General features: G+C 42.8%; 1 protein-coding gene and 1 pseudogene across 1 annotated transcript in view; one reads left to right on the top strand and one right to left on the bottom strand.

Annotated features, from left to right (window-relative positions):
* Positions 1 to 22,192, bottom strand: part of INSC (inscuteable homolog (Drosophila)) — a 206,064-nt gene that overhangs the window by 159,860 nt on the left and 24,012 nt on the right. Inside the window, exon 2 of the mRNA XM_006865783.1 lies at positions 6,095 to 6,195. Within this exon, the coding sequence (XP_006865845.1) occupies positions 6,095 to 6,195 (101 nt within the window). The remainder of the gene's footprint in view (positions 1 to 6,094; positions 6,196 to 22,192) is intronic.
* On the top strand, positions 9,083 to 10,173 carry LOC102824228 (annotated as a pseudogene).

Raw genomic sequence — 22,192 nt, 5'->3', positions numbered from 1 at the left:
AACAGAAATGACCAAATGAAATGCAGAAATCATAGAAATATATCATTAATATCACATGCAAATTAACTTTTGCTAAAGATAATTCAAAAATAGTTGCAGAGAACTTCCAGACATTCAAGTCAGATTCATAAGAGGCTGTGGAACTAAGGATATCATTGCTGATATCAGATGGGTCTTTTCTGAAAGCAAAGAATAAAAGGAACCATCTCAGAAGCATAAAAGGAGGATCTCATGACGAACCAAAAAAGATGAGCCATGATCCGAGCGCATCCTATAGACCCTGAGATCCTATGCAGAACTTCTCTAATCCAGAAAACAAAGAGCTGTGATACCACCATTGGCAGCAGATCTAGAGCATCAGACAGAGCAAAGTGGCAACCTACTCAGACTATGGAGTGAGAGGTGAGTGTCTTTGCACAGAAGGCCCACTTATAGAGTGAAACGTCTCCAGGCACTGAATTGTGGATAGACCTATCAAAGATAGAACCAAGTGCCTTTGGGCTGAGGTTTATGACAGAGTGGCATGTCTTGTGGGCATTTATCAGCAATACTAAAGGAGTTTTATAACACTTTTCAAGCAGAGCAGAGGCCACGGGGCCACATAGCTGAGAGGAGACCAAGGACCAGAGAGAGACCTACCTGCCAGCATGACTAAGGAGAGGCACTCCTGACCAGAAAAACTGCCTCCTGAGCATTTCTGTTAATTCACCTAATAAATTCCATAATGATGAGTATGGCCTACGAGTTTTGTGTGGCCATTGCAAGGAATTATCAAACTAAGCAAAGAAATGCCTTGGGAGGGACTGTTAATATCAGAATTGGTCAAGAAGGTTTAGGGTGGAGGCATGTCTGAATATGGGATTGATTTCTGGTCTATAAACCTTCACTCAATTCACAATCAAGCTTTTTGTTTTGTTTTGTTTTAAAAAAGGACAAATATTATATGAAACCACTGTTGTAAAAAGTTAAGAAAGGATTTTCTTGATAAAAGACACATTCTTTGATGGTTATCAGGGGTGAGAGGGAGGGGGAAATTATTCATGAACCAAAGGGTAGACACATGTTAACATGGGTGAGGAGAAAGTAGGTTGGCAGAGGAAACATGAAGGTAGCAGAAGACACAGGAAAGAATGCAAGGGTTCAAGTGAATACAGGTAAATACTTATGGCACGTGGAGGGGATTGCATGTAATGAAATGTAATATATGATTTGTTGAATGTAAAACTGATGATCTGCTTTGTAAACCTTCACTAAATTCAAAATAAAAAGTTAAAAAGGGGGGGAAAAAAAGAAAGAGAGGATGTCAAAGAGGTGTTTACTTGTGATTTGTTGATTGTGCAAAGGCTTTCAGCTGTGTAGATCATGACACGTTATGGACGACATTGTGGAGAATGGGTATTCCGAAATACTAAATTGTGCTCATGAGGAACCTGTACATAGACCAAGAGGCAGTGCTTCAAACAGAACAAGGGACACTGAATGGTTTAAAATCAGGAAAGGTATTGCCAGCATTGTATTCTTTCACCATACCTATTCAACCTATATGCTGAATAAATAATCAGAAAAACTGGATTATATGAAGAAGAATGTAGCATCAGGATGGCAGGAAGAAGATTCATTTAAAAAGCATTATGCAATGATACAACCTAGCTTGTTGGATGTGAAGAGGACTTGAAATATTTACTGTTGCAAGCCACCAAACCTTCAGTATGGATTGCACCTCAATGTACAGAAAACAAAAATCCTCACAACAGGACCAATGAATAAAATCATGATCAATGAAGTTGTCAAAGACTTAATTTTGCTTGAATCCACAATCAACACTCATGGAAACAGCAGCCAAGAAATCAAAAAACATACTTCATTAGTTAAATCTGCTGCACAATACCGCTCTAAAATGTTTAAGAGCAAAGATATCAGCTTGAGGACTGAGCTGAACCTAACCTAAACCATGGTATTTTCAATAACCTCATACGTATATGAACGCTGGACAGTGAAGAAGGACATATAAACTCCTTGGAATAATTTGGTCTGGCCCTGCCAAGGCAACTGCAGTTCCCGCCATCTCAATAGAAGTGAGTTAATTAAATGTTTGACCAAATATAGCAGGCGAATTTTTAACTTGATATTTCTGCATGGCCTGCTAATGATGTTATAAAGTTTGACTGAAAAATGGTTTCCCAACCCTGATCTTGGCAATAGCCCTCTTTCTCTCTGTACTCTGAGTATTGGCCATGAACTCTGGGTTTAACTTCTGCCTTCCAGGCCCACTGAAATGTCAACTCTGCTCCCTTGGTTTTGGATAGCCTCATTTTCGAGCTCATCTGAATGGTGACCCCACCTCCCTTGACCCCTGCAGGCCTGTTCTTCTGCCCTCTCAGCTTTGGGCAGAGGCCCCATCTTAATGGCAGCCTCACATTCCAGAACCACATTGGTGGAAAAGATCCCACTCTGAAAACTAGGAAACTGTGACCCCCACCCTTAGAATTCCCAGCAATCATGGTTCCAATTTTTGAGTCCCAAGATCATGGGCCTACCTTTTGAGACCGAGACAGCTCTGCTTCCCGTGTTTCTTGTCTCTAAAACAGGTCAGCCTTGTGTCTGCTCCAGTAAGCAAGCATCACAAAGCTCTTCAGCAATACTGGTAAGTGTCCAGAAGCACCCCCACTCTGCTAGGAAGCTTCCTGAATGAAGGTACTCAGCTCGCTTGCTCTGCGGGTTGGCTCCCATGCTCCTGGTTCTGCTGCTACAGTTTCTCTAACTATCTGTACCTTGTCTAGTGTTATAACTCATATCACCGCTTTCTGAGCCCTCATTTGAACTGTCTCTGACACCCATAATTCCACCAGTAGCCTCTTCTAGGCGATCTAGGATTTTATTCTTGGGTAGTGTAGTGCTCTTCTATTTCATTATCCAATTCTACAACCGCTTCTGCATTTAAAGTATCTGTTAGCTCAGCACTTCACTCTACTGGTACCAGATTCGTAGTGACGTAGTGCTGCTATAATAGAAATACCAAAGTAATACATTTCAAAAGACATTAATTCAAGATATACGATTGCATCCTATTAGCTCTCATCATGGGGTGATAACTACATCTTAGCTGTGAAATCACTGAACAACTTCCAGAACAAAGTTAACACAAGACCTTAATTATCATGCCATTGTGCATACTGCCCCATGAAGATGGCTTCTCACTCCAGGACAGGCTCTGATCTGACCAATCCCAGAGCCTGAAGTGACTCTGTGGAAGGGAACCAAAGCCCTGTTTCCAGAGCTGTTGGTGCCTTCCTGTCTCTAGTTTCCAACCTGCTACCTGGGCAGGACGGGGTCAGGGGAAAGCAACTCTGCTTCATCTATCACCGGGGTTGTTGTTGTTGTTGTTATTGTTGTTGTTAAATGTGATTGGAGGGTTGGGGAACCTTTTTCTGCCAAAATGTATAACATCATTCACAGACCAACAAAATTATCAATTTGAAAATTAGCCTGCTATATTTGGTCAAACATTGAATTAGCTCACCCCTATTGTGGATGGCTGAAACTGTGGTTGCCTTGACAAGGCCAGAACAAATGATTCCGAGGAGCTTATATGGCCTGTGGGCCAGTCGTTCCCCAGCCCTGATCTAGAGCAATTCTACTTTCTCTTGGTTTCAATATTAAGCTGCTGTGAATGTCTCTCTGGGATTTCCTATTTTTTCAGCGAGGTCACCTGCCTAGAGTGAGACATAAGGAAAGGGATTTCTGGAAGAATTCCCTAAGTACACCTGCATGAAATACACCCTTTCAGCCTATAAAGGAGTAGGTCCTCAATAAACAATAGCTCCCCTTATGCCTGTATAATGTAGGTACTATTGTTGTAGTAAAGAAATGTAAAGAAAATAAAAAATGTCACCACTGGGCCATATAAATAGATAAAAGATTGAAGTTGTCAAAGACTTCATTCTGCTTACATCAACCATCAACACTCATGGAAACAGCAGTGAAGAAATCAAATGACATATTGCATTAGACAAATGTGCTGCACAAGACTGCTTTCAAGTGTTGAAGAACAAAGAATGTCAGTTTGAGGACTAAGGTGAGCCTGACCCAAGCCAGGATATTTTCAATAACCTCATATGCCTGCAAAAGTTGGACAGTAAACAATTGTTAGCTGTCATCAAGTTGGCCCCTGAATCTTTGAGATTCGACATATTGCGTGGTCCTGAGACACCTCATGATCAGCTGTAGACCAAACTGTTATATTCCATAAGGTTCTCATTGGATGGTTTTCAGAAGTAGAATATAGCCCTTTCTCCCCAGTCCATTTTTGTCTGGAAGCTCTGTTGATGCTTGGTCATCATCAGAGCAACATAGAAGCCTCCACAGAGAGATAGAGAGATGGCAGCAGTGTAAAAAGTGTGTTTTCCAGGAACCAAACTCAGGTCTCCTGAATGAAAGGCAAAATCTCTACCACTGAACCACAATTGCATACCATCCCCTCCCCAGTACTGTTATTAACCCCATTTTATACATGAGGGAACTGAGGAGCTCATGGGGTTCAGGCATTTGCCCAAAGCTACATGGCTAGTAAGGAATGCATCAAAAATATCGGGCACTAGCATACAGTGATCTCCAGTGGTATGCGGGCAGGCATGCCTGAATAGCTGACCATGTCTGTTCATCTAGTGGAAGGTTACCAGCCATCCCAGGCACAGTACAGACTTCCTCTCTGAGTACACTCACATATTGTGAATTGTCAGCAGCTCATATTCTCTGAGATTTATCTTAGAGATGAGACACTGCATGGAAGGATTCTCAATACCTCTTATGACCCATGATTCTCAGCTTCAGGCTGCACAAGAAATTGTTAGTTACATTTCTAGCATTAACATGAATGAATGTTATGATAGAGAGACTAACTCAGATCCAATGGACTTTTAACAAACATTTAGTAGTGTTTTATGATTTTCAAAACAACACACACTGAAAAATTACTCAAAGCCCAAGCAAACAATATAAAAATGAATGACATAGTAAATTAAAAAACAAAACAGTTGTTATCAAACAGATTCTGACTTGATGAGTTAAAGAGAGAATAAAAGTAAGATGTCTGTGATGCATGTAATATATAAAACAAGACACTACAAAACAAATGAAAATAAATACAAGGCAATGATTTCAAACTCTGACAAGAGCCACATAGATACTGTTGCCTCAAAACAGCCCCATCAAAGTGTCTCAACAAGAAGAAGGATAACTGGAAGCTTTAAGACATTTTCTCCATCTCCCAAGTCCTGTAAGCACACTCACATTGGGGAGCAACCCTTGTGAAGCAGTCTGAGAAGGCAAAGATATTCCGTGAACTAAACCTGTATTAGCAGGTTTCGTTTAAGACCCAATGTCCCAGTTTTCCCACAACTGAGGGGTTTCTGGGGATGCATGACTTCCATTGCTAAACCTGGAATAGAACCAGTCAAGCCAAGTTGGTCAACACAGATCTGCCAACCTGATACCGCCACCACTGGTTCTACTTCAGGCCTCCAGAGACAGCCAACTCTCCGAGCCTTTCAGATGTCCTTCAGTGACCCTGAGTCCCTTCTTCAGACTGAAATCCCCAAGCACTTCTTACCTCATCACCTCAGTTTCAACTTGTGCTCAATATACTCCTCCCTCCCTACTCCACATTGCCTAACTCAGAGCAACAAGTACTGCCCCAGGATTAGCTCTGTGCTCGGTTCTCTCCCTGGTATTCTGAGGGAAGGAGAAGAAATTTAAGTGTAGATTGTCATCTTCCAAGAAGCTCAGAAAAGTCCATCATAACCCCAAAGGCTTCTGGTGACTCTGGTTCCTGGCCCACGCTGGATTAGATATCTCACTGGGGTCCCCTATCTCAGCACTTCCTACTCCGTTCTTTGTTTCATCACTTTAAGCAGCAGCTCCTTGGGGGCGGGATGTTTCTGATACCACTGTGTCCCAGTGTCCAGTTTCACTGATATCTACCTAGCCTTCTTCCAGGACAGTGCACAGAGCAATAGGGTCAACTGTCGTCTCAGGTAAGATCACAAGGCTGGGCCACGTGGTAGGCTTGGCCCTGAGAAGTGACTATAGGGCTTACCGCTGACCAGGCAGGGGGATGGAGTCCAGGTGGTGGCCTCCAGGTAGCGCCATCATGTTAATCCCAATGCGCAGCAAGGCCTGCCCACAGCGGTCCGGAGCCTGGAAAGAGATGGCACGATGTGATCACAGAAAGCCCTGAGAGCTCAAATAGGTCCAAGCAACAAGAACCAAGGCAGGTGTGGAGGAAAGGCCTTCTAGTCCTGCTCTCCTTTTAAAACCACTTTATACTCCACAGAGCTCAACGAGTAAGGCAGGACTCAGATTCGATACTGATCCTAAATTCCTAGTCCACTGTGAGCCCTATAACTTTTTGTCCCATTACCAAACATTTGCCAGACCCATTTCTGGAAACAATGACAAACAGTCTCTGTGGACCCCAAGCTTTCTGAGGGTCTCCACTGCCACTGGCCTACCCTCTGGGGCTTCTCCAACCCATACCAGCTCTGAATGTCCTCTTCTGTCTACCCACCCCCACCATAACCACCACCACTTCTAGTTTGTGAGAAAAGCTAGTTGCCTGTCCATGTATTTCTTAGTGTTGTTGTTGTTAAGTGCCATCAAGTCAACTGTGACTCACAGTGACCTCCTATATGTTTCCAAGGAGTGTCTGGTGGGTTTGAACCTCTGACCTTTCAGTTAGCAGTCCAGTGCTCATCCTACAGGGCCACACCAGGACTTATGTTTTATTAATAGAAATCGCAACAAAAGAACTTCACAATGGGGCAAAGATTTTGACCAAGAATGGAGGGTAGCGGGAACGAACTAATATTTACTAAAGATCGATTATGCCTTATAATGCCTTACAATTACTTTAAAATGGCTAAGTGTTCTTAAATGTTGTATATCAGACAATATACTAAGTCCTGCATTACCTCACTGAAGTGAATTTTACATAAAGAATATTATTAAATTGTGTTCAAGCCACATATCAACTCAATGAGGTAAGTACCATCACCCCATTTTAGAGAAGAGAAGTTAAAGCACTTGCTCAGATCACTGGAAAATAGGAGCTTTACCATATAAACTTGGATATGTTTTATGCCAGAAACTGTGTAGTTTCCCTCATGCCAAACTAATAAGATATAGGATATTCAGTTAAATGTGAATTTCAGATAAACAATTTATAATTGTTTTTTTCTGAAGTATATACTAAATATTGGTACACATATAGGTAAGCAAATATTGTTTGTGACATACTTATACTAAAAAAGTACCCACATCATCTCTGGGATTCAAACCGAACTGGGCATTCTGTATTATTTGCTGTCTTGTACCCTCTACTTGCTAATTTTCTAGCTACCTAATAGGGCTTCAAAAGTTCATGGGAAAATGCAATGGCATTTTTTCATTCCAGGAAATTTTTGACGCCTCCTCATCTGCCCCCTAGTACTGGGCCATTCATTTTAATTATGCCTGAGGTTTTCTTGGGAAATGTGACTTTTAATATGCATTGTAGTGACTTCCTCAAATCCTTTCCACTTCAGATGATGTCATTTCACCCAAACTGCCGGAGATTGGTTCAGAAATAGGCATGTGATTCAATTTGGGCCAATGAGATATACAGGAGTGCTTCTAGGAAAAGGTTTCTTTCCCTTAAAAGAGAACCACAAGGTGAGAGAGTCTCTCTTCTCATAGAACTTGAATCAGGCAACATGCCACTTCCTCCTGCTGTGGATGACCATCTTGGAATCATGAAAGAACCTAGCTGGAGAACAAAGCAGACACATGGAGAAAAAAAAAATTGTGTCCTTGATAATTAGCCTGCTGAATCATTGCCAGATGGCAACACCCAGCCCCTACCCCTTCATTCTTCCCTCTCATACCTCCTACTCTCCTACTGTTCCCACTTCCCAGGCTGTGAGTCCTCCAATTTTATATAATGCTAGTCCTTAGTGGGAAAAAGATGAGGCTTTCTGTTCCTATAAAGATTTACAGCCTTGGAAACCCAGTACAGGGGCACTATGAGTCGGAATCAACTCCACAGCACATGACAACAAGTCCTTAGTGGATGGAAGAACAGCTCCCCAGGAAAAAAAAAAAAAGGAAAAAATATATTCTCAAACAGTTGAACCAGGAGAAGGACGGGTGCAGACAGTGTGGATGATTTACCTTACCAGAACATTAAAATTCTACACTCCTTTGTGCCTCATTCACTAGCCCCTTTTTGTGGCTGCACTATGAGCAGCATTCTAACAGGACAGGAGAGAAAATATCACATCCCCAGCTAAAGCCTCAGGCTGCTGTTAGCTTTCTCGAGAGACATGTTCCAAGGGTTCACACAAACCCCACCACCACCACCCCGGAAGATCTTATTGCAAGCCTACAGCTTCAGTCCTGTGTCCTTGCAGCTACCCCACCCAATGCCCTAAGCCTGTGAGCAGAGCCCCAGAGAGAAAACCCCTCCAAAACTATGCAGCATGTTAGGAAACCAAGAGTGGATTCAAGGTAACCTCTTATCTATGAGCTGGATAAACATGGATTCATATCCTGAATGTGTTCCTGATTAGTGCATGAGCTTGGGAAAAATCTCATACTTTCTCTGAACATGGTTTCCATAATGCTACCTACCTGCCAGGAGTTTCCTGGGGATTTAATGAGATCAGTTGCAAAAGTCCCTGATGTTGTGTTTGGCACAAGGTAATGTCAAAGAGGGAATGTCCTTCCTCTTGAAAGGAGGAATTGAGCACTATTGGTCAGAGCAGGGGAGCTTCCCAGTTAGAGGGGTAAGAATGGGGACATGTAGGAGTGAGCAGGGAAGAGGCAGCCCCTCCATTCCTCTGGGCCCTACCTACCAGTACCAGTTGCCAGTGGATTCCAACTTGTGGTAGCCCATGTGTAAGTCATTGACAATTCCACCACGGTATCTGCAGCCTCATTTCTGTAGGATTCTTGATTGTTCCTCCCCCAACAGGACTGACTTGTACACAAGAAAGACTTGAGGTCTCCTGCTGCCGCCTCCAGGCATGGCCCGGGGCCTCGCTGCACTATGGCAGCAGCATGGCACAGCACCCTGGACTTCACGCTCGGTGCCAAAGCTGATGGGGAGACCATTCTGAAAGGCATCCAGTTCATTTTCCAGGAGCAGGGAATGACGGAGTCAGTGCATACCTGGCAGGACCATGGCTACTTAGCAACCTACACCAACAAAAATGGCAACTTTGCCAATTTGAGAATTTACCCCCATGGATTGGTGTTGTTGGATCTTCAGAGTTACGACAATGGTGTGCAAGGCAACAAAGAAATGGACAGTCTTTTGAACAAAGTGGAAGAAAGAATGAATGAACTGAGTCAGGACAGTACAAGGATGAAGCACTTACCACCCATAGTTACAGGAGGGACCATCGACAGATATTGACTCATTGCTGATGGACGCTTGGTGGAATATGACATCGATGAAGTGGTGTATGATGATTTACCTTACCAGAACATTAAAATTCTACGCTCGAAGCTATTTGGAAATATTCTCATCCTCAGTGGGGTTGTCAATTTGGTAAAGAGTGATCTGGCATATACCCGGACCATCATGGGCAGTGGAAAAGAAGATTACACTGGCCAAGGTGTACTGATTCTGGGAGGCAGAGATGGGGGCATATTATGTGAAATAGTCAAACTGAAACCAAAGATGGTCACTATGGTAGAGATTGACCAAATGGTGATTGATGGATGTAAGAAATACATGTGAAAAACATGGGGTGAAGTCTTAGACAATCTTAAAGGAGAATGCTATCAGGTTCTAATACAAGACTGCATTCCAGTACTGAAGAGGTACACCAAAGAGGGGAAGAAGTTTGATTACGTGATTAATGATTTGACAGCTGTCCCATCTCTATGTCTCCAGAGGAAGATTCCAAATGGGAGTGTCTCAGACCGATTCTTGACCTTTCAATGAAAGTATTGAAACAGGATGGGAAATGTTTTACACAGGGGAACTGTGTCAATTTGACAGAAGTCTTGTCGCTCTACAAAGAACAGCTTAGGCACCTGTGTTGTCCTGTGGATTTCTCCAAGGAGATCATCTGTGACCCTTCATAATTAGAATTGTGGGTATTTTACACTGTGTGGAAGACTAAGCCTTGAAGATGAATGTCACTGATCATAAATGGTATCACAACGAGGCAGGCAATTAATTGTGAATCCCTTAAGGGATTTTTTAAAAATTATTTTTAATTTTAAAAAAAGCAAATGGAAAATGTATATTTTGATGTGCTAGGGTGTGTGTAATTTTTTTTCTTTCTTTCTTTCTTTTTTTTTTTTTTTTTTTGACAGTCAGCTTAAGGATGATCCAGCAGTACAATTGAGGCTTCTTCGTGCACTGTGCACTGAATCCCTAGAATGTGATTTTTGTTACTCTGTATTGGCTGTTCCCCCCACCCCCTGCCATTCTATTTTTATTTTGCTTTTGGTAGACCTTCCATGTGGATGTTTGGAAGAATGAGCATCATTTTATTGTTCCTGAGGGAAGTTCTGTTCAGAAAATTGACTTGGATTATTAAGATTTGGTGCTTATAAAAGAGAATTCAGTAAAATGAATAGCACTGCTCCCTTTAAAGTCACAGAAGAGAAAAAAAGAAAAAGAAAGACTTGAAACCTCAACTGCCTCTGATTTGATTCAAAGGCTAGTGCAACAGCTCGTTCCTGCTTACCTTCAGTTCATTAATGAGCCTGGGCTCTTGGAGAAAATGATGGTTATTTACAGTATATTATTATTCAATTAGAACCAGGAGCAAGGACAGTTTTTGCCATCATCTCGTGGGTCTATCTAGAGAAGCTCAAGATCCCTGAGACTGTTTAATTCACAGAGTCTATGAAACCCATTCAGGGTCTCTAGGAGTTGGAACCAACTCTATAGCACTTAATGACAACGACAATGAGAGCCATCAGCATGGGTGGTATAGTGAATATTGTGGAAAGTAGTTAAGCTTCAGTTATAACCCTAGGTATAAGGAGGCAGCTGGAGAGTACAAGGAGAGTGGGAACTGGCCTGGGCAGAGCTGCATGAGTTGCTCTTCCTCAAAGACTTCAAGGCATGTGAGAGCTGAAAGGAATGGTCCTGCTATCATTCTACTCCATGCTACAGGAAGTGCTGAGAGGCCCCTTAGAGAGCACTGCTTTTTCAGGGAAGAAGCAGGAGCTTTTCCTCATAAAACAGAGATAAAACATAGTCCATCTCACAAACCTGTTGTGAGCATTAAGTAAAATTACCAGTGTAAAGACATTTATCCTTCTAGACCCCAATCTATGAATCCACATTCTACGTTTGAGAAATTCCCCTACCTTATGAGTCTAAGTGAAGAAAAATCCTACTTCCCAGTATGGTGGTGTTGCTTATGTGTCGTGGAGTCAGTTTCGACTCTTAGCGACCCTGTATAAAGTTTCCAAGGCTATAAATCTTTACAGAAGCAGAAAGCCTCATCTTTCTCCAGCAGAACAGCTGGTAGTTTCAAACTGCTGATCTTGAGATTAGCAGCCCAACTCATAACCCCTTGGCTGCCAGAGCTCCTGTACTTCCCAATGTAGAAAGAGATAAAGCCAGGCATTTGTTTGCCACTATCTTTCGCAGCGAGTGCAAAACACATAAACTGAGTTTCACCAATCAAGCATACAGGGCAGAAACATGTTACCTGATTTCATCAATTGGGCACACAAGGCTGATAACTGAGCCTGGGTGGTGTTTTTATTCAAGAAGCTCTGGTAGTTGAAGGAGAATCAAGTATCTCCACATCTGGCATGCATATTACATCTTGTCTTATTTCCAATTGGCTTCCACAGTCTATGCAAAGTGCACAGAATGTAGACTAGAAGGTTCCAAATCTAAGAATTACCCTGGACTTGTTGTCTCCCTCATTCTCCATGCTCCTCCATCTCAATGTCATCTCCCTGGGCAAAAAGCAGGACTCTGCAAGATCCTCCTAATCTTTTTTCTCACGTCATCACTTGCTCCACTCAATATTTGCTCCTCTCCAAAATGTTCTCCACATAACAGCCAGAGTAATCTTAGACACAAATCCAATCATGTCATCCTGCTATTTAAAAGCCTTCAATGGCTTCACAATGCTATGAAGACAAAGACTAAGCTGGAACCATGGCTTATTCGACCCAGCAGGACATGGCCTTTTGTCTACCTCTCCAGCCCCATCTCTTGTTACTCAGCCCACCGTTCAGTCCTCCAAGCATGGTGGCTGGTGCTTAGTTCTTCTAGCAAGCCATTATGTCCTCCTGCTGAGTGCCCTCACATGCTCTCTCCCATCTGTGTAGGACATTTCACATCTCTACCTCCCCTGTGAGCCTTCAGATTTCAGCACAAATGCCACTTCGTGGGGCAGCCTTTCCTGACCCTGAATTCAGCCAAGTACTTCCTCATGTGATCCCCTAAACCTTCAATATTTCTCCTCCATACAACTGAGCACAGTTGCAATTAAACTATGAAGTTAGAAGCTCAACAAGTCTCCCCTGAGGATCCCAGGGCAGAGATGAGAGGGCTGCGCTGTTCACTGCTCTATTCCCCGTACCTGATCCAGTGCCTGGTGCACAGTGATCAATAAACACTAGTTGACTGATTCGATGAGTACTTGCTGAAGGAACTGGAGACAAAGGTTAACTATTCCATCATGGTGTTATGAGTATTCAGTGAGATGATCATAGGGCCTTTGCATACAAACGCAGTATGCATCGAAAAGACTCTGTATGCTAACATCCATTGAGATAAAGCCGCCTGTCCTTCCCCTGTTCTTGTAGTCTCATGTCTAACCATGTCCAGCTGGGTGGGCAGACTCCCTTCCCCTTGTTCTGGACTCACCAGGTTCTCACAGACAGACAGATAGATGGATTACCAGGCAATCACAATGCTGTATGAAATGTGCAATAACAAGTCACCAGAGGCTCCAGAGGGCTTCTAAGTAGTACTCGATCAGAATAAAAGTGGAGAGAAAGGGCCATGGAAAGCTTCTCAGAACATGACCTCAAAGCTAAGACCTGAAGGAAGCCTGTGGAAGAACAGAAGAAGGAACTAGAAGGAAGAGTGTGCCACACCAAGAGAAGAACGTGCAAAACGGCAGAGGAGCAGGAACATGGTAAGATTAAGTCTTTCTAGAGTTTAAATGAGCCTCTCAGCGACATGGGAATGAATGCAGAATGGTAGGGGCGTAGGGCATACTTTATGGAAGAGGTGACATCTGAGCTGACCTCAAATGAAGGGTGAGAGATTACACCAGGTATATAGAGGACAAGGACACTCAGGCTAAGAAAATAGTTTCAGCCATGGCCAGGAGAAGGTAAAATATAGGGAGTTGTTAGGGTCCCAGGGAACTGGAAAAGAGGTATCTCTATGGCCCTGGGTAGAAAATCGATTGTTTGAACTCTGTCCTGTGGATGGTAGGGAGGCAATAAGGTGTTTGGGTCAGGAAGTGAAATGACCAGAGTGGGGTTTGAGCTGCATGGGACCAGTGAGGTGGATGGCTTCCAGCAGCAGACATTCATTTGGAGGCAGGTACAAACTTCCAAGGGAGTGCTAAAGACCTAGGGATGGAGAAGTGGGGACCTGGGGGTGGGAAGAAGGACTGCAAGGAGCTCTGGGAGAGATAAAGACAATGAGTCTCCCTTCTCACCCACTCCTGGGCCTCTGACCCAGTGGTTAGAGTCAGCTGAGATAACATTACTAGCTGGAGTGGCCAGCATGCTGCAGCAATCAGATACTTTAAGAGCTCTCCTTCCCAGGGGAGCTGCAAGAAACGAAGAAAGCTGCTGCCCAGCCCTGCTGAGAGAACTGAGCCTTATAAAATATAGAGAGCCCTGGCTCCCTAGAGGAAGGGCCCGTGGTCCCTCACAGCTGTTAGATGACCAGTCCAGGCAGTAGGCAGAACAGGCATGAGGGATCCCAGAGCCAGGCCCAGACAACCCTGTGCATCAAAGAGAGAAGTTCTCACCTCTCCATTGTGCAGCCAGAAGAGTTTCAGGAAAACACAGGCAAGGGCCCACCTAACTGGAGATCAGGGCCCTAAAAGGCCAACAGACAAGCCATCTACATAAACATGTCCCTGAACTTGATAGGGGTAAGACTCTGGCTTCCAGGTAAAAGCCAGGTAGCCTTCCTAAGAGGTTCACAGTATCCTCAGAGTATCAGAACTAGTAAAGGTCTTAGAGATTGCCCTTTAACAACAATAATAATGAAGAAAAAGAGGAGGAGGAGGAGGAGAGGGAGAAACTCTTACTGGGTGCTTACTATGTGTCAGGCATCACTCTAAATGCTTTACTTTATTCCTCAAAAAGAACCCTGAGAAGAAAAGCAGACTGCGGGACCCTATCCAGAGAAGCAGTGATGCCAGAGATGGAGGCAGAGACGATGAAGTGGAGAGATGGAGTCTCTGGACTCAGGGAGAGAGAGGGGTTGTGTGCTGACAGCCGGTGGGCAGGCTTGCAGGGTGTACCCTTTGGTTGTTTGATGATGCATGGAGGGGATTGTAATCATTGCAATGAAGCAAAATATGATCTGATGAATGTAAAGCTAGTGTTCTCCCATGTAAACTATCACTTAACTCACAATAAAAACTTGAAGAAAAAAAGAGAGAGAGAGCCCTGTGTGTCCTTTTCAGACACTAGACTCTTTCCTAGTTTTCAGATGAGGAAACTAAAGCACAGAGAGATTAACATGGACAGAAGGGAGACACATTTAGAGATGTAGATACTTGCCTAGAGACATTCAACAAGCTGTGAGGGACCATTTCTCGCTCCCATAAGCCTCTCCGGTAGAGAATCCTAGAGACATTGGGGTTTCAGAGTGACTTACAATAGAAAATCAATGGCACCTCAGTCCCCCATTTGGAAAGAAGCATTAATTATGTCTGCTGGTCTTCCTTTGCTTGTGACTGTGAAGCACAGGGACATTGACAATTAGTTGGAAAGTCAGAGGATCCTCCTTGGTGTGCTTCAGCCCAGCCTTGGAAAGGGACAGGAAGATTGACTCCAAGGTGCTCATGAATTCCCAGAGATTAGAGAGAAGAAAGTCAGGTTCTCCCCACTGAAGTGAAGTGCCAAAGGACCTGATTTACATGACACCTGTCCTCCAAGTGGTACCAACTTGGCCAAAGCAAACCACTGGGCAGCCTCCTCCAAAGACGTTTGTGTGGCAGTCCTGGGAGGAAAACTCAGGTGCTGGGCATCAGGAGAGCCATGACTGCCCCTACATTGTGTCTCAAGACTGGTCCTTTTTATGAGTTGATATGTGTTCCCCAAAAAAGAACATTTAAGTTCTAATATCTGGTATCTGGGAATGTGACCTTATTTAGAAACAGCATTTTTGCAGATGCAATTTGTTAGCAAGAGGTCATACTAGAGTAGGGTCAGCCCTGGTCCGAGGTCCCAAAATCAGTTGCCAGCAAAGCAAGCCCATTTTGAGTCCTGGTGACCCCATGTGTGATAGGGTAGAACAGTGCTCCATAGGGTTTTCGATGATTAGAAACTTTAGAAAATGCTTTCTTCTGTGGCATGTCTGGGGGAACACACTGGTTAACAGCCAAGCATGTTAACGTTTGCACTCTAATCCCATACAAGTGCTGTCCTTATAAAAAGAGAAAAAGAGACACAGAAGGAGAGAAAAAAGACTGTGGGATAATGCCCTAGGTCAGTTTGAACTGCAAGATCAGAGGTTCAAATTCACCAGCTGCTCCTCGGAAACCCTATATAGGGTTGCTATGAGTTGGAACCAACTTGATGGCATTTAACAACAATAACAAAGGAAACTAATACAGCTCTTCCCAGTGATGAATCGGAACCAACTTGATGTCACCTAGCAGTGGCAACAGTATGTGAAGGCAGGTAGAGATTGGAGCCAAGGAACTCCTGGGGTATCAGAAGCTGGAGGAGACAGAGAAGGAGCCTTCCCTAGGACCTTCAGAGACAACATGGCTCTACCACCGCTCTGAATTCAGACTTCCAACCCTTCAAACTGTAAAAGAATTACCTTTGTTTTTTAAGTCTGTTTGTGATAGTTCCTTATGGCTGGTGTGGCACTGTAGGATAAGCTCTGGACTGCTAACTGTAAAGTCAGCAGTTCAAACCCACCAGCTGCTCCTCAAAAACCCTATACAGGGTCACTATGAGTCAGAACCAATTTGATGGCATTTAACAACAACAACAAAGGGAACTAATACAGTGCTTCCGAGCTCTGGGGTCCTGACTCTCCAGCTGTCCATCAGAAGAATTTCCAGCCCAGAGCCACAATTAATGACAGGCTGAGGGCTGGCCCTTAACTAAGTGTGGTGCTGTAGGATAAGCACTGGACTGCTAACCACAAGGTTGGTGGTTCAAACCCATCAGCCACTCCTCAGAAACCCTACAAAGTTTGTTATAAGTTGGAACCAACTCAATGGCACTTAACAACAACACAACAAAGAGTAAGAACCTGGTGTCGGCTGCCTCCAAGACCTCAGGCACAGTGTAGCCCCAGTGGGGGCTTGGCTAGGCCTTTTGGTCACCTGCATCCAGAGCATTATCTCCTTTTGGTTAAGAACATAGATTTAAAGTAAAAATTCAAGCTCCAACACTTATTAACTGTGTGTGACATTGGGCACTAGGTTTCTGCATCTGTAAAATGGGAGGAATGCTTGCTTCTTCATGGGTCTGTTGTGCAGATGAGTGAGATCACATCTATAACATGCCTGGGCTCAGCAGGTGCTTGATAGATGAAATGGGTTCCACTTCTCTCCTAGCCAGCACAGCAAGCAGCAGCAAGGAAGCAGCCAGATAGAGGCCATCCTTCCTCTTCCCAAACTAAATCCAACTCAGTCCACTGCTCTTGACTTTTAAACGTTACAGTTATCCTCTTTCATTTTCTAACTTTTTTTTATATATGTGAACATTAGCCAAATACTCAAATGTTCCTGAGTTTCAGTTTGCAAAAGCAAGGGACCTCTCACTGGGCCCAAGTCCCAGGGTGCTAAAATTAACAATCACTATACTTTAAGCTAATGACTTACTGGTTGTGACTGCCATGAATAGACATAACTCTCAGATAAAGGCCATTAGAGAAAATTGAATAGCTCCAAGTGGTAAAATTTGGAGACATCTTATTTTATAAATCACACTGTGTGGTCACACTGGGTAAGTACTTTCCCTCTCTCAGTCATCATGAGGACCCAGGTCAAGGGGGTCTCTATACCCTTGGGGAAAAGGACATAGGAGAGACATAATGCTACATTAGCAGCCATGATAATCAACCTTCTTTTCCAATCTGATTTCTTCCCCCAAATCCTCCGAACAGGAATTTGACCAATGAAAATGTAGAAGGCAGCATAGCAAGGTAATGGAAATCTGAAGCTCAGGTTTGGGATTCAAATCCCAGCTCTGCCTCTGAGGATACCTCTCTGAACGTCAGCTTCTTTCTGAGATGGGAATAAACCCTACTTCTCAGGGTTGTTGTAATAATCACGTAAGGTCAAGTGGCCTACAGGATCTGAATGAGCAAGCTGAATAAGACAGCTAATAAATTGTGTTGTGCAGAAAGTCTCATTATCTCCATTCTTTGTGCCTAGTGAAGGATTCATTTGCTGCCCAGACCACAGATCTAAAGAGACGCTTCCTATCAAAGGGAACTTGAAAGCTGAATCTACTGATTATATTGGAAATAAGCCACTGATAAGAGTATTTGGGAGGGTTGTTGGCTACAGAAACTAGTCTTAATTAGTCTAATTGTCAGAATTAACGTAAATGCCTTATTTAAGGTACCCATGAGTGTGCCAGACACAGAAGCCACTCAATAAATGTAAGTGCCTTTCTCTTCCTCTTAAGTCTTGGAGGAGACAGACATGACATTTTGCCTACTAGCAAAATCAGCCTTTTGGGGGGGAGCTATCTTTCTACCTCAAGGAGCTCTGGTAGCATAGTGGTTACGAATCAGGCTGTGAAACGCAAGGTCAGCAGTTCAAAACTACCAGCTGTTCCATGGGAGAAAGATGAGGCTTTCTGCTCCCGTAAAGATGTACAGCCTCGGAAACCCTGTACAGGGTCGCTATGAGTCGGAACTGACTCCATGGCACATAACTACTCCCACCTTTCTACGTCATGTACAAAACAGCCAATACTCCGAATCGATAAGGTGAGGGAGGGTTGGAATAATACCTGCAAGCATTCAAGTCTATCAGTGCTGTTGTTGTTGTTAAGTGCCATCTAGTCAGTTCCAACCCAAAGCAACCCTGTATAGAGTTTTCAAGGAGCGACTGGTGAACTTGAACCACTGACCTTGTGGTTCAAACAAGTTTTTAGTCTGGCACATTAACCCTCAGCTCCACGCCAGGACTCCAGTCTATCAATACTAAGATTAAAATTCTGTTTCTAAACCATTGCCTTTTCTGCTTAAATGCATAATTTGTAATAACAGCTAAAATTACTATAAACTAGTGCTTCTACATTGTTTCGTTCTGCTGTGCATGGGGTCACTATGAGTCGGTTCCGACTCGATGGCACCTGACAACAACAACAACAAAGTGCTTCTATGATGCACTTTTTTTCACAGCTTAACATCTGATAATGGAATATATCTTACAATCAGTAGCATCTTGGCAGTGTGTCTTCAAGTAATAGGGCATATTAAAATTAATGGCATCTTAAATTCAATGAACTATACTACTGGCCATTTAACTATGCAACAAGCACTGGTCTAAGTACTTAACAAAAGTAAATTCATATATTCCTCCAAAAATCCAGAACATTGAATTGTGCTCATGAGGAACTATACATAGCCCAAAGGCAGTTATTTAAACAGAACAAGGAAACACAGAATGATTTAAAATTAGGAAAATTGTGTGACAGGGTTGTATTCTTTCACCATACTTATTTAATCTGTATGCTGAGCAAATAATCTAAGAAGCTTGATTATATGAAGAAAAACATAACGTCAGGATTGGAGGAAGACTCTTTAATAATCTGTGATATGCAGATGATACAACTTTGCTTGCTGAAAGCAAAGAGGTCTTACAATGCTTACTGATGAAGATCAAAGAGCACAGCCTTTGGTATGGGTTGAACCTCAATGTAAAGAAAACAAAAATCCTCACCACTGGACCAATAAATAACATCCATATAAATGAAGAAAAGATTGAATTTATCAAAGATTTCATTTTGTTCGGATCAACCATCAACACTTATGGAAGCAGCAGTCAAGAAATCAAACGACATATTAGGCAAATCTGCTGCACAAGCCCTTTTGAAAGTGTTGAAGAGCAAAGATGTCAGCTTGAGGTGCACCTGACCCAAGCCATGGTATTTTCAATAACCTCATATGCATGCAAAAGTTGGACAGTGAATAAGGAAGACCGTAGAAGAATTGATGCATTTGAGTTATGGTGTTGGAGAATATTAAAAGTACCATGGACTGCCAAAAATAACAAACAGGTCTGTGTTGGACGAAGAACAATCAGAATGCTCCTTGGAAGTCAGGATGGCCAGATTTCATCTCTCATACTTTGGACATATTATCAGGAGGGTCCAGTCCCTGGGGAAGGACACCATCGAGGATCAGAGAAAAAGAAGAACCCCAACGAGATGCTTTGGCACAGTGGCAGCAACAATGCGTTTAGACGCAGCAATGATTGTGAGGTTGGCGAAGGACCAGGCAGTGTTTTGTTCAGTTGTACATGAGGTTGCTTGAGTCAATAACAACTCCATGAAACCTATGAAAACCTTTCCTGTGATATCAGCAACAAGATAAAGGAGTCCACTCTCACCACTTCCATTCGTGGTGTACAAGGGATCTTAATGAGCACAGAAAGAATGGCAATGTATAAAAATGGAAAGAACAAAATGGTCATTATTTCCAAGTGATACACTGCTGAGATGCCGTAGGATAAGCACTGGACTCCTAACCTCAAGGTAGGCAGTTCAAACCTACCAGTCACTCCTCTAAAATCCTATCAGGGTAACTATGAGTTGAAAGTAACTTGAAGGTGCTTACCAACAATATGCGATCATATTTCCCTCTCTAAGGATAGCAGGGAAGGCTGAAATTCACCTTTGCTCTGCTCATTCTGCATAGGGCTGGGTCCACCACACACAAAACTGATATACATGGCAAGCCCAGTGTCCATGGGACTTTGTCCTCCCAGAAAGAGTAACCAGTATTCAATGCTGTTGAATCAATTCTTACTCACGGTGATCCCATGTATAGTCAGAGTAGAACTGTGCTTCATAGGGGTTTCAATTGTGGCTTTTTCAGAAGTAGATGATCAGATCTGTCTTCTGAGATGCCTCTGAGTAGACTGGAATCACCAACCTTTGAGTCAGTAGGCAAGTCCATTAACCACTAGTATTACATAGGGTCTACTCCTACCCCAGATATGGTTGTTGGTGGTGGTATTAAGGGCCAGGAAGTCAGTTTTGACTCATAGTAAACCTGTATGGTGTTTCTAAGGAATAGCTGGTGAGTTTGAACCACTGACCTTGAGGTTAGGAGTCCAGTATTTATCCTACAACACCACACCATTCTCTAATGCCATCAATGTTATCATTTAGACTAGCAAATTAGCCTCGTTTGTCCAGATAGAAAACCCAAAATTATCTAGAAACAAGTTGTTTTAATTCATAACGGCATTTGGGAAAATGACTGGAAATGGATACATAAAAGTCAAATGTAGTCCTAGACACCGTACAAGTGTCCAGTGAAATTTAGGAGATAGGCCATTAAGAATAGCAACAAAAGTGCATAAGGAACATAAAAATGGATATAAAGAAAAATGGCATAAGCTTCTTAGAAAATTGTAAAATTTTATTAAATGATATTAAAGAAGACTGAGATGAAGAAATATTTCATGGATATGAAAAGGACAATTCAGCATAAACTGGCCTATAGAATCAATCCAATTTCAATCAAATCCCACAGGAAATTTTTTCCTGGAATTTGACACATTGAATCTAAAATGGATAGCCAAGGTATTTCTGAAAATAAAAAAAAAGGTAATGAGGAGGTCTTTTCCACCAGATGAAAGAATTATTTTGATGTAGTAAATTCAGGGTGATAACCACCCATCTGTAAGCCACTGCCCATCTGTCAGTTTGTCATACTGTGATTGCTTGCATGTTTCTATGATGCTAGAAGTTATGTTACCCGTAATTCAAATATCAGCATGGTTACTTATAACAGATAGGTTTCAGCGAAACTTCCAGACTAAGAAAGATTAGGAAGAAAGGCTTGGTAATCTACTTCCAAAAATTAGTCAGTGATATAGTCCTGGAAGATGAGCCCCGTATGGTAGAAGGCACCCCAAATATTCAGTGGATATGACAATAGTGGTATCCACTGAAGGCACCCCAAATATTCAGTGGATACAACAATAGTGGTTCAAACATACCAACAATCATGAGACTAGGCATCACACCAGGCAACATTTCATTCTGTTTCTCCATAAGGTTATCCAATTCATGAACTAGAATTTACTCAACAACAACTAACAATAGATTCTGGAATAAACTTGGAGAACTGAATGGTTAGCCCTAAAATAGGCCCAGAAAAAAGTGGAAACATGATTTATGATCGAGCAAGTTGAGTCACAAGGAGACATATTTAGAGCCCATACACATCCCAAAACACAAGCAGAAAGTGAATGGAGAGTGAGTTGGGGTAGGGATAGGATCAGAAGATGTCCATGGTTGCTCACACCATGTCAGGTGTGAAGGGGAGAGCAGCCCCCACCGCCTTATTCACACATCCCTATTCCTAAGTCTACCTATTTCCCTGAGCTGGATTGATCTGGCTGGGTTACAGCAGAGAGAACCAAGTTAAGAACGTTGCTCCAAAGAACAAAGTAGATAGGGAAACACTGAGGCAGGTTTGCATGGGCTGAATGAGACAGAGGTAGTGATATATGCTCAGCCTTGGAACAACAGGGCTCTGGGATACAGGGATTGAGGCATAGTCTGCAGAGGGGAAATGATACTAAGATGCTTGACTGTCTTATGAATATTGATTTTCCTTGCCTACTACTGTAAAATAGACACTTGAGTGGGATAGAAAGGAATATAGGAAACATGATTACAGAAAGCTTGTAAACTCATCTTCAGACTATAACTGATTAGAATACCCAAAAGGGGTTCTAGAACTTGCTCAGTGAAA

This window comes from Chrysochloris asiatica, unplaced genomic scaffold (genome assembly GCF_000296735.1).
Source record: "Chrysochloris asiatica unplaced genomic scaffold, ChrAsi1.0 scaffold00083, whole genome shotgun sequence".
NCBI lineage: Eukaryota > Metazoa > Chordata > Mammalia > Afrosoricida > Chrysochloridae > Chrysochloris > Chrysochloris asiatica.
Note: the sequence above shows the minus strand (reverse complement) of the source record. Positions and strands in the feature narration are given on the sequence as shown.